This window comes from Plecotus auritus (assembly GCF_963455305.1).
Source record: "Plecotus auritus genome assembly, chromosome: 7".
Taxonomy (NCBI): Eukaryota; Metazoa; Chordata; class Mammalia; order Chiroptera; family Vespertilionidae; genus Plecotus; species Plecotus auritus.
In genome coordinates, this window is record NC_137774.1 from 2,315,596 (window position 1) to 2,329,803 (window position 14,208).

General features: G+C 70.2%; 1 protein-coding gene across 3 annotated transcripts; it reads left to right on the top strand.

Moving 5' to 3' along the window:
• Positions 1 to 1,857: 1,857 nt before the first annotated feature.
• On the top strand, positions 1,858 to 13,073 carry TMC6 (transmembrane channel like 6). Of its 3 annotated transcripts, XM_080682452.1 has the most exons (20): positions 3,071 to 3,252; positions 3,349 to 3,488; positions 3,581 to 3,676; positions 3,979 to 4,137; positions 4,467 to 4,572; positions 4,661 to 4,745; positions 4,877 to 5,134; positions 5,397 to 5,587; positions 6,506 to 6,650; positions 7,566 to 7,721; positions 8,138 to 8,289; positions 8,382 to 8,463; positions 8,723 to 8,820; positions 9,358 to 9,450; positions 9,684 to 9,759; positions 10,433 to 10,566; positions 10,754 to 10,930; positions 11,015 to 11,093; positions 12,083 to 12,150; positions 12,767 to 13,073. In XM_080682452.1, the coding sequence occupies exons 1-20, from the start codon at positions 3,209 to 3,211 to the stop codon at positions 12,828 to 12,830; spliced, it is 2,403 nt and encodes an 800-aa protein (XP_080538578.1). In that variant the 5' UTR covers positions 3,071 to 3,208; the 3' UTR covers positions 12,831 to 13,073. The 3 variants fall into 3 exon arrangements, with proteins under 3 accessions (XP_080538577.1, XP_080538578.1, XP_080538576.1); XM_080682451.1 differs by lacking the exon at positions 4,467 to 4,572 and adding an exon at positions 1,858 to 1,876 and having other exon boundaries at positions 3,138 to 3,252; positions 4,661 to 5,134; positions 9,684 to 9,765; XM_080682450.1 differs by having other exon boundaries at positions 4,467 to 5,134; positions 9,684 to 9,765.
• Positions 13,074 to 14,208: the final 1,135 nt, after the last annotated feature.

Here is a 14,208-nt window from a genome sequence, read left to right on the forward strand (position 1 = left end):
GGCTCCACGCTGAGCTGCCTGGTGCCTGGATCCCGCCTAGACCACCCGCCTGAGGCCACGCTGACGGCTGCGTGACAGCCCCAGCCGCCCTGCCCTCCGTCTGTGTCCAACCTCAGTCCCAGGACGCCTTCCCCAGCGAGTTGCACCTCGTGTTTTCACTCTGGGTCCTGGCTTTGTCCACTGTCCTTCCCTCCGGCGGGGGGGCCGCCTTCCGTGGCTTCCTCCAGCTCCCTTTCTCCCTCCCCGCCTCTCACGGCTTCTCCGACCAAATGTGGGCCCCCTCCCGCCCCCCCCCCCCCGCCCGTCCTGATCCCGCTCACTTTCTCAGACCCACGGGAGCCTGTGGTCTGGCCTCCTGCCAGGCTGCCTAGAGCCAGGCTGCTCGGCAGAGTCCCCGGGCGGACAAGACCCCGGCCTGGTGGGTGACACCTGGGGGCCGATGAACCTCTCAGCCTCAGTTTCCTCATCTGCAAGCTGGGGCCGTCTGTGCTGATGGCCTGCTGGTGCGAATAGCCGGCAGCTATGGGGACCGGCCCCCTCCTCCCCATGCAGCGCACAGGAAGTGCCACAGGTCTAGCCGGGCCCCCTCCTCCCCATGCAGCGCACAGGAAGTGCCACAGGTCTAGCCGGGCCCCCTCCTCCCCAGGCAGCGCACAGGAAGTGCCACAGGTCTAGCCTGGCCCCCTCCTCCCCATGCAGCACACAGGAAGTGCCACAGGTCTAGCCTGGCCCCCTCCTCCCCATGCAGCGCACAGGAAGTGCCACAGGTCTAGCCGGGCCCCCTCCTCCCCATGCAGCGCACAGGAAGTGCCACAGGTCTAGCCTGGCCCCCTCCTCCCCATGCAGCGCACAGGAAGTGCCACAGGTCTAGCCTGATCCCCAGTGGAGCCACGCTCAGATGGGGGGAGGGAAGTAACGGGTCTGCCAGCCGCCGCTGGGGCTGTTTGTCGAAAGGAAGGACTTACCCAACCTCGTGTCGTAAGGCGCCGAGGCCCCGGGTGCGGCTCGGCAGGCGCCCTGCTGTTCTGATAACCGCCCTGGGAAGTGGCCGGGTTTGCCATTATTGTCCCCAAGTGGAACTCGGGGAAACTGAGTCACATAGAAAGTGAGGACTTGAGCCAGAGGTGGGAATAGATGTGGACACTCTGGCCTTCACCCGGCCCAGACCTCAGGGTAGGGTGTGAGGAGGGGCCGAGGTTGGCAGGGAGGGGGCACCGTTGCTGGGGGAGCGTTTAGTAGGGGTGGGGTGCACCCCAGGGCCAAGCCCGGTCCAGCGAGCCTGAGGCCTGCCACCACGCGGACCGGCCTCTGGCCCCAGGTCCGCCCCTGGGCCTTGTCACTCCCTCCCCGACCCGAGGTCCCGCCCCCAGGTGGCGGAGCCCCAACCACCGCCCAGCGGCCTTTCCCGGGACAGGCCCCGCCTCCAGCCGCCTCCCAGGTAAGAGCCGAGGTCTGGGGCTTGGGGTTGGTGGCCTTGCCCCCAGCCCTAGCCTCCCCGTTCCCGGGCCCCTGGGCGCTGGGCCGAGAGTTCCCTCCCCTGTGTCCCTGGTTCGACTTGGGAGGGGTGGGGGCCGGGGATGCAGCTCCCAGCCCACCCCAGGCACCAGCAGCCCCGGAGGCTGTGATGGGCCGGGGCGGGAGGCGGGTCGAGGGCTCGAGTTGCTCACGCCCAGGGCGAAGAGGCCTGGCTGCGGCTGGTCCTGGGCATCGGGCTCTGGGCTCCTCGGACTCTGAAAGGCCCCACCTTGCCCCTCCCTGGCCTGGCTCAGGGCTCAGGAATGGAGCACCCGGAAACTCACCGGCCCTGCCTGGCCTGAAGTAGGGTGCCAGGGCGCCTGCTGCGCGGCAGCTAAAGTCAGTCCTGGGCAGTGCCCAGGTGAGCCCCATCCCCTGGGGGAAGGCTGCTGGGCCCAGGCTTTAGCTTCTCCCACCTCCCACCTCCCACCTCCCACCTCCCACCCCCCACCTCCCACCCCCCACCCCCCACCCCCCCACCCCCCACCCCCCACCCCCCACCCCCCTGCTCCTCCCATCCCACTCCGGCCGCTGTCCTGCGGGGAGCAGGGGTGTGCGGAGGCCCGTGGAGCTGGGCGTGGGAGGGTCTGGCTGAAGGACTGGGAGGCCCACCATCTGTGCCCTCCACCCCTTTCCAGGCTGAGGGGGGAACCCCTCCCACCCTCTGCTGTGAGGGGGAGGGGCCGGGATTGCGTGGGTGCCTGGGCACCCCCACTGAGGACCCTGTCTGGGCACAGTCTCCGCAGGACCTGCTCTGCCAGGGCACCCCCGCCTCATCCCAGGAAGCCCCCTGAGCTGAGTTTTCCTCGGGGGGCGGGGAAGGAGAGGGAGGCGGGGCCAGGGCGGATGGAGGGCTGGCCCTCAGGGGCTGGGCCTCAGCCGGGCAGAGTCCTGCGGGAGGCAGAGGTGGCCGGGAGCTGCTGTCCCCGCCCCACGCCCACGGGTGCAGAGCCTGGACAAGGCCGCCCTGGCTCGTTGTCCTGGGTGACAGCAGAGCCCTCTGCCCGGCACAGGCTGGACAAAGGCAGCCTGTTTAACGCCCGGCACCCTCCCCGCCAGCTGCCCGGCCGGCCTGCTCCCGGGCAGAATGTGGGGGTCAGCCTCCTGAGAGCTGTGCCTTGCAGCCCTGCAGGCGGGCTGGGGGAGGGGGAGCGCGGTCCCCGCTGTGTGTGCTGGCTGGGGGGTGGGGACCCAGCTGGAGGAGGTAGCTCACGCTGTTTGGCCTGGGCTGAGGCGGGCTGAGGCGGGGTGGGGTGGGAGGATTTCCTGTGAGAGGAAGCAGCGCCGTGGGGTTGCAGGGCGGGCACAGAGGCTCAGAGCTGCCCTGAACTTCTCACCCCAGGGACGAGGTCTGTGCCCGCAGCACCCTCCCTTCCCGGCCCAGGGACGGGCGCCTGGACCAACCCGGGGAACTCCCTTCCTTCCCGGCCCTCCTCCTCCCGGGCACTGGGAGGGGTGTCCCTCCGTCCATTCTGGGCTTATTTGGGGCCACTCACCTGACCACGTGCTTGGCTGCGGATGGGGCCGGGGCAGGGGTGCCTCCCACAGTCGCCAGGGGCGGCCGTCTGGCCAGGGGCCAGGCCTGGAGGGCGGAGTGTGGGACAGCGCTCCCTCCTCAGCAGATGGGCAGCGGGCGGCTCCGGAGGCTCTGAGCTGCTCAGGGCCGCAGCCTGGCAGGGCGTGGGCGGCAGCCATGGCCTTTGTCCTCGATGTCCCCGAGACCCCCGAGGACCAGGGGTAAGTGCTGTGGGCCGTGGGCTGGATGGACCACCCCAGGGAGAGGCCGGCTGCGGGTGAGAACTGGTCAGCCCACCCCCTCCTTTCCCCCCGCAGCCGGGACCCCAGCCCCTACGATGAGAGCGAGATGCACCTCTCCTTCCACCAGCTCATCCAGGAGCAGAGCCGGGGCGCTGCGGAGGAGGGGCTGGAGCTGCAGCCCTGGGGGCCGGGGGCCGGAGCCGCGGGCGCCTCGGGTGAGCCCGCCTGGCCCGGGCCCAGGAGGTGACGGGGCTGGGGGTTGGGTGGGGAGGTGGCCGTCGTCTGGACAAGGCTCTCTGCTCCACAGCCAACGACCACCAGGCCCTGTTGGCGCCCGAGGGCGCCACTGCGCACGGCACGGCCACGCTCCGCATCCTGGCCAGCATGCCCAGCCGCACCATCGGTGAGGGGGGCCCTCTGGCCTTCACCCTGGCATTGACCGCAGCCCCTGGGCCGGTGGGGTTGTCAGGCCATCTGTGTCCCGCAGGGCCAGGCCCCCTCCCCTCCCATCCCCCCCCTCCCCCAGCCTGCTGCCCCAAGCCCAGCCAGACGGCAGACGGGCAGCCTCCTGGGTTGTCACCGGGATAAAAATAGGCTCTTGGGAACCCAGCAGCCGATGTCTCCTGTGGGGCGACGTGCTGGGTCTCGGGAAGGGCGGGCAGTGGGAGTCCGGCCTGGCTGCCTGACGGTGCCCGGTGCCCGCAGGCCGCAGCCGCGGTGCCATCATCTCGCAGTACTACAACCGCACGGTGCGGCTGCGGCGCAGGGCCAGCCGGCCTCCGCTCAGGGTCCTGGGGCGCTCGGCGCGGCCCAGCCTCCGCCTGTACGACCTGGAGCTGGACTCCACGGCCCTCGCGGAGGAGGGTGAGCGGGGCCGGGGCTCGGGGGAGCAGGTCTGGCCGGCCAGGGTGAGGGGTGGGTGGGGCCCAGCTCACTGGGGATCAGAGCGAGGTGGGTGGTGGCCGGGAGGAGAGTGGGGGTCCAGGAGAGGGGCATTGGGAGGAGGCGGAGAACTCAGGGAGGGGCTCAGGGTGTGTGTGGGTGGGACAGGAGGGGCCGCGACAGAGAGCCATCCAGGCCTGGGTCGGTGGGCAGGGGCCTGGGGTGGGCAGCAGGCAGGCCTGTCCAGGGGCAAGGCCACAGTGGCGGTTGGGGTGCTCGGGGACCCACGGGCGCCCGGTTCTCTCCCGCAGAAAAGCGGGTGCTCCTGGTGAAGGAGCTGCAGGGCCTGCCGGTGGCCCAGCGGGACCACATGGTTCGGGGGATGCCCCTCAGCCTGGCCGAGAAACGCTGCCTGCGGTCAGTGCCCGCCTGGGCCCGAGGGTGGTCCCCGGAGGGCGTGGGGCCCCGCCCTGGCCCGGCCCTGACGCCGCTGCCTCTGCCGCAGAGAGGAGACGCGGGCCCCGAGGAGGAGGCTGGGCCGCCCCGGGCTCCTGGCCTGCTGCAGCCGCCTCCGATACGCCTGCGCGCTGGTAGGAGCCTCTGCGGGGCTCCCCTTGGGGAGGGGCTGGTGGGCAGCTGGGCTGGGGGGCCACCTGCCTTTCCTGGGCTGTCCTGCTCGCGGGGACCCCGCCTGCAGGACCTCCCGGTGCTGTCCCCACAGGCCTGGCACGACCTGGGGCTGGGGCTGCTGTCCGGGCTGCAGGCCCTGGCGCCCTGGCACTACGCCCTGAAGCGCATCGGGGGCCAGTTCGGCTCCAGCGTGCTGTCCTACTTCCTGTTCCTCAAGACCCTGCTGGCCTTGAACGCGCTGCTGCTGCTCCCCCTGCTGGCCTTCCTCGTGGGCGTGCAGACCGCCTTCCCGCCCGCGCCCCAGGGCCCGGTCCCCGCCTTCACTGGCCTGGAGCTCCTCACCGGAGGGGTGAGGGTTAGGGGCATCGGGCCAGGGGGCACCCTCTGGCCTCCCCTGGGGAGACCCCGCCCCCCGCTCTCCGCTGTGGCTCCAGGGGGCCCTAGGCAGCTCTCCTTGTCCCGACACCTGTGGGGCCGGGAAGCCCCAGGATGACCGAGGCCTGTTGTCCACCTGTGTGCTGTCCTGTGGCCCTCCCTCTGCCCCTTGAAGCCATGGGTGAGTCAGGCGTGGGGAGGGGGAGTCCCTGACTCGGCCGGGCCTCCCACCGCAGGGCCGCTTCACGGACACCGTCATGTACTACGGCTACTACAGCAATGCCACCCTGAACCAGCCGTGTGCCGACCCACCGAATGGCGGCCAGTGCGCCCCCGAGGCAGCCAGCCTGCCCTACAACATGCCCCTGGCCTACCTCTTCACCATAGGCGCAGCCTTCTTCATCACCTGCCTCACCCTGGTCTACAGGTAATGGCCTCCACTACCTGACCCTGGCTCTGAGCACCATTGATCCACCCATCCACCCACCCATCCGTTCATCCATCCATCCATCCTCCATCCATCCATCCTCCATCCATCCACCCACCCACCCACCCACCCATCTGTCCTCCATCCACCCACCCACCCACCCACCCATCCATTCATCCATCCATCCACCCACCCATCCATTCATCCATCCATTCATCCATCCATCCACCCACCCATCCACCCACCCACCCACCCATCCATCCACCCATCCATCCATCCATTCACCCACCCACCCTTCCACCCATCCATCCATCCATCTACCCATCCATCCATCCATCCATCCATCCATCCATCCACCTACCCATCCATCCACCCGTTCACCTATCCATTCATCATCCACCCATCACTCCATCCATCCATCCATCTCCCCCATAAACATTCACTGTGCTTGGGGCAGGAAGATAAGTGAGGAGCTTGCTGTCCAGGGGAGGAGACAGACCAATGAGAGGCTGGGTGTGTGCCCAGGACCTGGAGCACTGGGGGAGGAGTCAGGCTGGCTTCCTAGGGGAGGTGGCACTGGCCTCAGAGGGCAGGTTCAGGGAAGGAGAGGAAGGAGTTGGTTTTGGGAGAGTCAGTGCAGAGGCCTGGAGGGGAGTCCACATCTTCTACGGCCCTGTCCCAGCAGGAGCGGCCGGCCCTGTCCCAGCAGGAGCGGCCGGCCCTTCTAGCCACGAGGCGCTGGTGGGCGCCGTGCTTGCCCAGGGCTGACCCAGAGCGGCCACAGGCCCACACCAGGCGCCGAGAGCTGGGCCGGAGGAGGGGGCTCCTCTCCGTGGGGTGGGCTTTGGCTGTAGGGAGTGTCCTGCTGCCTTCGGGCCTCCGCTCCCTGCCCTCACCCTCCCCACCCCGTTCTCACAGCATGTCCCACGCTTTCGGGGAGAGCTACCGGGTGGGTAGCACCTTGGGGGCCCATGCCATTACCGTTTTCTGCTCCTGGGACCACAAGGTGACTCAGAAATGGGCCTCCCGCCTCCAGCATGACAACATCCGAACCCAGCTGAAGGTGCGCCCCCCCTCCCCGGGCCTGGGGCCACCCCCACCCTGAGTCCCTGCAATCCCAGCCACTCAGCTCTCCTAGACCTGGACGTGGGGCGGTCAGCACTCACCCCGGTCCAGTCTCCTGTCCGCGTCCCTCCCTGGGCAGCCCGCCTGTCAGCGCCCATGGCCTTGGCCGGGGAGGAGCCATGTCAGCAGCAGACTCCCCTCGCAGCGGGGTGTGCGTGCTGGGGGCTTTGATGGGTCCTGCCCCCCGTCCTGTGAGGCCTCTATTGTCCCTCCCCCCCTTCCCTGCTCCCCCCTCCCCGCCCCGCCACAGGACCAGGGGCCCTGGGGCCGGGGCTGCAGAGGGAGAGGTTTAGGTTGGCTTTGGGGCCTCTCCAGGGTCCTTACGTCCTCTGGTCCCCGGCCTGAGGGGCTCCTGCTGGGATGCACCCCGCTCGCCCCAGCCGCCTAGGGTGGGAACCGCTGTCTCCCCGAGCCACGGCCCCGGGCATAGGGCGAGAGGGTGGCTGAGCTGGGCCTCATGGAAACTTCTCTGCCCTTCTGGGGTTTGTGCTGCAGGATGGGGCTTCGCGGCCCTCGGGGAGCTCCCGTGGGGGCCCCACCCCCACAGCAGCAGGACCGTTCAGGAGGCGGAGCTGGGAGGGAGGGGACAGGTGGGAGAGGTTGGGGTGCAGCGTGAGTCTGGGTGGGAGCAGGCTGACATGCGGGGGCTGGTGGGATGGGGCCGGGCACAGCCTTGGGTCCAAGTTCTGTCTCTCTGTCTGCCGGGAGACGGGCCCGGAGCTGGGGAGGGACAGGCGGCGGCATTGGGGGTGGGCGCCCCGCGGTCCGCTCAGCCTCCCTGGTGTCTGCCCGTGCCCCCGTGTGCCGTGGCTCGGCCAGGCTGTGCTGGGGACTGAGGCCCCGCTGCCCGCAGGAGCTGCTGGCCGAGTGGCAGCTGCAGCGCGGCCACAGGAGCGTGTGCGGGCGGCTGCGCCGGGCGGCCGTGCTGGCGCTCGTGTGGCTGCTGTGTCTGGGCATCACGCTGGGCTGCACCGTGGCCGTCTACACCTTCTCCGAGCTCATGATCAAGGTGAGGGGATGGGTGGGCAGCCTCAGGGCCCGACATCCCCTGCTCTGTGAAGGGTCCCCGTGACCCGCACCTGCCCGGCCAGGAGTCAGCGTGGCCCCGCCCTCTGCACCTGGGCCGGGAGCCCAGAGTCCAGAGCCCCTCCCTGGAGGCCCCTCCCTCAGGGCCTGGCCCCCCACCTGTCTCACTCTCTTTTCTTTCATTTTCTCCTCCTTCCCCATTTTTTTCCCCACACCTGGGCCCACCCCCTTCCTGTGGGGTTTGAACATGAGGTCTGGGGTGGACGTATCTTGGGGGCGGGTGCTCCCTGCCAGTTCCTCCCCCTCCTGCTGTAGAACCCAGCCCCCCAGGCCCGTAGGTGGACCTGCCACCCCAGTGGCTGAGGCACCTGTGGTGACCACTGCCCCTCCCCCCAGCAGAGCCCTATGCCTGCTGACCGGGAGGAGGCGCTGCTGGTCCTGCCCCTGGTGGTCTGCCTCCTCAACCTGGGGGCCCCCTACCTGTACCGCGGTCTGGCCGCCCTGGAGCGGCACGACTCCCCGGTGCTGGAGGTGTACGTGGCCATTTGCAGGTAGGTGGCCGGGGGTCAGGTGGGGCCTCCTGGGGGGCGACCTCTACCGCCAGGCGCCCCTCCCTCAGCCTCCGCGCCCCTCGTCTCTGCAGGAACCTCATCCTCAAGATGGTCACCTTGGGGATCCTTTGCTACCACTGGCTGGGCCGCAGGGTGGCCACGCTGCAGGACCAGGTGCGGGTGGGCCTGGTCTGTGGGCGGGCTGGAGGCCCAGGTGGCTGGGCGCGGGGCGGGCGGGCTGACCCTGACCTTGTCCCTGGCGGCTGGGCGCGGGGCAGGCGGGCAGGCGGGGGCCGGGCTGATCCTGACCTTGTCCCTGGCGGCTGGGCGGGGGGCGGGCGGGCGGGCTGATCCTGACCTTGTCCCTGGTGGCTGGGTGCGGGGCAGGCGGGGGCCGGGCTGACCCTGCCCCTGACCCTGTCCCTGGCGGCAGTGCTGGGAGGACTTCGTGGGCCAGGAGCTGTACCGCCTCATGGTGCTGGACTTCATCTTCGCGCTGCTGGACACGCTCTCCGGGGAGCTGGTGTGGAGGTGAGGCCCGGGTGGCCCCCGCTGCCGGCTCCCCTCCGAAGGGCTGAGCGTCCTCACCTGCGCCCGGCAGGCTCTCGGGCCGCCGACCTCCCGGGGGCCACATCCCCACCCACAGCCGCTTTTGTGGAAGACCTGAGCGGGGCGGGGCCTGCTTCTAGGTCGGAGAGGAACCGGGTTTGGCCCTGATCCGGACGGTGGATCAGCCCAGCGCAGACAGAGGCGGAGGAGAGGCAGAGGGGAGGGCGCTCCAAGTGCCGCGGGCGCCGTGGGGCAGCGGCCAGCGCGCTCCCTGCCTGTGTCCTTCCAGAGCCGGGGCCCTGCCCGCGCAGGTTCAGAGGCTGGGCCAGCTCCGGGGCGTGTAGTTAGAAAAAGGACTGGGGTGGAGCCAGCGCAGGCAGGGTCCCGAGTGCCCTCTCCCCGTGGCGTCGGCTGGGGCCTGAGGTGGGCCGGGCAGGACGGGAGCCGGGCGTGCGTGCTGGTCCCCCTCGGGGGCGGTGTCCGGGGCAGGCCCTGCGTGAGACCCGGCTGCTCTGCCAGGCTCATCTCCGAGAGGAGGCTGGGGAGGGGCAAGCCCGAGTTCGACATCGCCCGGAACGTGCTGGAGCTGATGTACGGGCAGACCCTGACCTGGTGAGCACCGGCATCGCCCCCTCCCGGCCCGGGGCCTGCCGAGCCCCTTTCCCGGGGCCACAGCGAGGCCGCCCCCTTCCCCCCCACCCCGCCCCAGGCACCTTCCTGCAGCGCCCTTCCTGGCCTTGTGGGGGGGGGGGGGCGGGCACGGGCAGTGTGTTCCCGCCCAGAGCCAGGCGGGGTAGCACGGGGGTCAGGCAGGACCCAGCCTCTGGTCTGCACCCCCTCCCCAGGCTGGGCGTCCTCTTCTCGCCCCTCCTGCCCGCCGTGCAGATGATCAAGCTGCTGCTGCTCTTCTACGTGAAGAAGGTAGAGGTGACGGCCCGGGAGGCGGTGGGCCGGGCCTGGGACGTGGGCAGCCAGGGCGGCCGCTCAGCTGGCAGGCACCGTGCCCGGGACTTGGGAACATTCCCTGACCCAAGGGGCAGCGGCTGGCCGCCCGGGGCCGCACTCTGGGGCCTGTCCCACGCCCCGTCCCGGCATCGCTGCCTTTGCAGGCCGGGAGCACCTGCCGTCCCTGGCCTTTGCCGGGGGCCTGTGCAGGGTCAGGGCAGGGCGCTAGGAGACGCTCAGCCTCAGGCCACGGCCGTGGGAAGCGACCATGGTCCCGTGTCCCCAGGAGGGCTGCTCGGTGGGTGGTGAGGGGCAGCCCTGGCCGCCCTGGGCCGCCTCCCAGCTGTGCAGTGGGCAGTGCCCGGGGCAGCCGGGACCGTGAGTCAGCGGAGGTGGCTGGTGGCCGCAGCCCTTGTGCATCAAGTGACTTGGACAACCAGCCCCTCTCCGAGCCCCGGCTCCCGCTGCACCAGGGTCCCCGCTGTCCCGGCCTCCCCTTGGGCTCAGGCCCTGAGTGTCTGCCTCTCCGCCGCCCACCCGCCCTGTCCCAGGGCCTCGCTCAGGCCCCACCAGCCTCACCTCTCCTCCCCCGTGGCGGCCCGGGGGGGGGGGGGGCAGGGCAGTGGCAGAGCACAGCCTTTGTCCCCAGACCAGCCTGCTGGCCAACTGCCAGGCGCCCCGCAGGCCCTGGCTGGCCTCCCACATGCGCACCATCTTCATCTCGCTGCTCTGCTTCCCCTCCTTCCTGGGCGCAGCCATCTTCCTCTGCTACGCTGTCTGGCAGTGAGTGGGCACGGCCTTGGGCGGGCGGGTCACCCCAGGATTCGGGAGGTGCTGCTGGGGCCGTGGTGCGGGGCAAGTGGAGGTAGCCTGGGCCCGGCCAGGGCTCAGACCACCCTGCCCACCCCCTCCTCTCCTCCCCGCCTCCCCCTCCCCCCTCCCTCCCCCTCTCCCTCTCCGTCTCCCCCAGGGTGAGGCCCTCGAGCCTGTGCGGGCCCTTCCGGAGCCTGGACAGCATGTACGAGGCGGGCAAGGTGTGGGTGCGCCGCCTGGAGGGGGCCGGCCCCCGCGTCTCCTGGCTGCCCTGGGTGCACCGCTACCTGGTGGAGAACACCTTCCCCGTCTACCTGCTGTCCGCCCTGCTGCTGTGAGTGCCCCGCCCGCCCGCCCTCCCGGCTCCTCCGGCTCCTGCGCGCCCAGCCTGACCCCTGCCCCCGCCCCGCTCCCACAGGGCCGTCATCTACCTCAACATCCAGGTGGTGAAGGGCCAGCGCAAGGTCATCCGCCTCCTCAAGGAGCAGATCAGCAACGTGAGTGCCCCCCCCCCGCCTGGTGTGGGCTGCTGCTCCCCGGGACAGAGGTGACCCCGCCCTGCCCCCCCGCCTGGTGTGGGCTGCTGGTCCCCGGGACAGCAGGTGACCCCGCCCCACCTGGTGTGGGCTGCTGCTCCCCGGGACAGCAGGTGACCCCCCCCCCCCCCCGCCTGGTGTGGGCTGCTGCTCCCCGGGACAGAGGTGACCCCGCCCTGCCCCCCGCCTGGTGTGGGCTGCTGCTCCCCGGGACAGAGGTGACCCCGCCCTTGCCTCCTGGTGGCGGGTGCTTCAGGGCCTGGGGCCCGGTGGGCTGGCGGGGGGTGGGGGTGCAGAGCAGGCAGGATGCGAGCCCCGCGCCGCCCCCACTTCTCTGGGAGCTGGGGACCCTGGGCCGGGCCGGGCCCTGCTGCTGGCTGGCTGGGAGGCTGAGCCTGCGCCCGGCTCCCAGGCTTTGGGGCTGCAGGTCTGAGCTCAGCCTGTGCCCGGCGGCTCACTCAGCCAGGCCATGCGGGCCTTCTGCTCCCCGGCGGCCTTCCCTGGTGGCCGCGGCTCACTCAGCCAGGCCATGCGGGCCTTCTGCTCCCCAGAGCTGAGAGGTGATGGGTTTGTGTTGTTTAAGCCACTGGGTTTGGGGTGATTGGTTAGAGCAACAATGGGAAGGAACACAAGCCCCCTGACCCAGGCCTCTCACCCCCTTTACACGGGTGACGGGCTGGAGAAGTTTGCCCAGGCAGAGTTCCTCAGTGGTGGGGCCGTTGTACACGGAGTCAGGCTGGCCTGGGGCCTTTCCCTTTTCCCCTTGGCCGCTGGGAAGCTCAGGCCTATGAACACGCCCACTGCCCGGCTCTGGGTTTGTCGTTGTCCTTGTTGTGGTCCCTCTTTGCCCTTCTTCACACCTTTCTCACCTGTGAGCTTCCCCAGGACGGTCTGGACCGGGTGGTTCGGGACAGACGGACGATGTCTGTTCTCTTGCCTTCATGTTCTAGGAGGGGGAAGACAAAATCTTCTTAATCAACAAGCTTCACTCCATCTACGAGAGGAAGGAGAGGAGCGGGTGAGGGCTTCGGAGGGGGGCGGCTCCCTGTGGGCGTGTGTGGAGTGGGGGTGGGAGGGAGGTGGCTGCTGGCTCCCTGGGTGGCCCCCTCCACCTTCCTCCCCAGTGGGGCATTTGGGGGAGGAGCAAGGTGGTTAAATTTGGTGAGAAGGGAAGCGCTGCCTGCAGGGGGCAGGGTGGAGCGGGCCTCTGACGCCCTTTGCCTCCTCCCTCCCTGCCACTCCTCTCTGTAAGTTGGGGGGCAGCCTCGCTGGCCAGTCTCCTTTCCCTGCCCCATTCTCCCCGTGGGGTCAGCACCCAAAAGGCCGAGATTCAGCCTCGCTGCCCTGGGCCCGCAGAAAGCAGCCCCCTCACCCTTCCTCACAGTTACTTGTGGTTAAGCCCAGGGAAAGGGAGATGAGTTCAGACAGACAGGCAGACAGACAGATGCCTCGGCTGGGGGCACGCTAGCTTCGCAGGGCCGAGGTCCCTGGCTCCTCCCGGCCTCCTCCAGCCCTTCGCGTCTCTCCGGAGCCTCCTGACTCTCCGGGCGGCCGGGCTGCTGGGCGCTGCCTCGGAGGGTGCAGAGGTGCAGAGCCCTTCTCTGACCGCGCCCCCCCCCCCCCCCCCCCCGCAGGGCTGGCAGAACCCAGGAGGTAGCAGCGCCCCCGGCCCGGCCTGCAGACCATCGGGAAGCCTAGCAGGACCAGGACGGGCCTGGCAGCCCTGCGTCTGCTCACCCACCGAGCTCAGTTCCCAGGCGCTGCAGGCCCGGCGCCCCGGAGACTGTGTGGCCCCTCAGGCGGCCCTGCTGGGACACGGGGAAGGAGACGGGGCTCAGCCCACCCAGGGCTGGAGCTGGAGGGTGGTGAGGGGCTGTGGCACCCCCCCGTGGCCCTGCCCGGGACCCTATTTATTCTCATTAAATACGGTCGGCAAAGCTCATCTTGTGGGAGCCTGTGCTCAAGCCCCGGCTGCCCAGGTGTGTGGGGCCTGCCCCCCCTGCCCCGGGGTCACCTGCAGGCCTCCTGACCCCCTTCCCCGGGGTCACCTGCAGGCCTGCCCCCACCCTGCCCCGGGGTCACCTGCAGGCTTCCTGCCTCCCCCTGGTCCCCCCTTCCCTGGGGTCACCTGCAGGCCTCCTGACCCCCTTCCCCGGGGTCACCTGCAGGCCTGCTCCCTGCCCCGGGGATGACCTGCAGGCCTGCATGTGCCCCTTCAGTGCCTCCTCCTGGCTCGCTGAGGCTCCTCTCCTTGCCACACCGGGTTCCCACTGCCTCACCAAGTGCCCAGGTGCCCAGGCTGTTTCAATACTGACAAACCGGGCTTCAGTGATCAGCGAGCGCGCCCTCTGGTGGCCAAGCTCCAGGTGGCAGGACAGATGCGGCCCAGCTAGAGGGATGCTAGGATCAGCCTGAGCCGGGGGTGCACCAGGCGGGCAGGGACCACGGGGCAGGGCGGCGAGCCAGGGTGACAAGGCCAGCAGCAGGGTCAGCGTGCAGCTGGTCACACCCACGCTTTCGTGGTGAAGCGGGGGGGCGAATTTAGGGGGGTGCTGGCATGACACTGGGGAGAGGAGCCAGCCAGGCCCGGGGGCAGCTGGCACCCAGGCCCAAGGCAGGAGGGAGTGACGGGGTCCCACCTGGCCTTTGGCAGAGCCTGTGGGACGCCGTGTGCCCGAGGCTGTCACAGCCACAGCGTCCTGGGACTGCAGGAGCTGGGCAGGGCCCTGGGAGGGGAACCGGACGAGTGGCACTGGGGCCCACCGTCCCCCATCTCAGGGGGACCCGAAGCGCCATGCTCGGGCCTGGGAGAGGCGGGGGCCCGTCAGACCCATCATGACGGCGCCCCCCCATCAGGAGGGCCGGGCTGGCCCCTCCCCAGCGCATCCCCGGGGGAGCTCCGTGTTTGCAGATGTCCAGGGGCAGAGGCCGTCTGTTGATGGGGCCCCAAGGCCTACCCAGCGTCACCCCAACCTCTGGGGTCTCTGGGTCCGGCCCCAGACGCCTTCCTGGCTGTCGGACGCGCTGTTGGTGGGTGGACACTCTGACCGCTGCCAGCTTCACGTGCGCCACCACC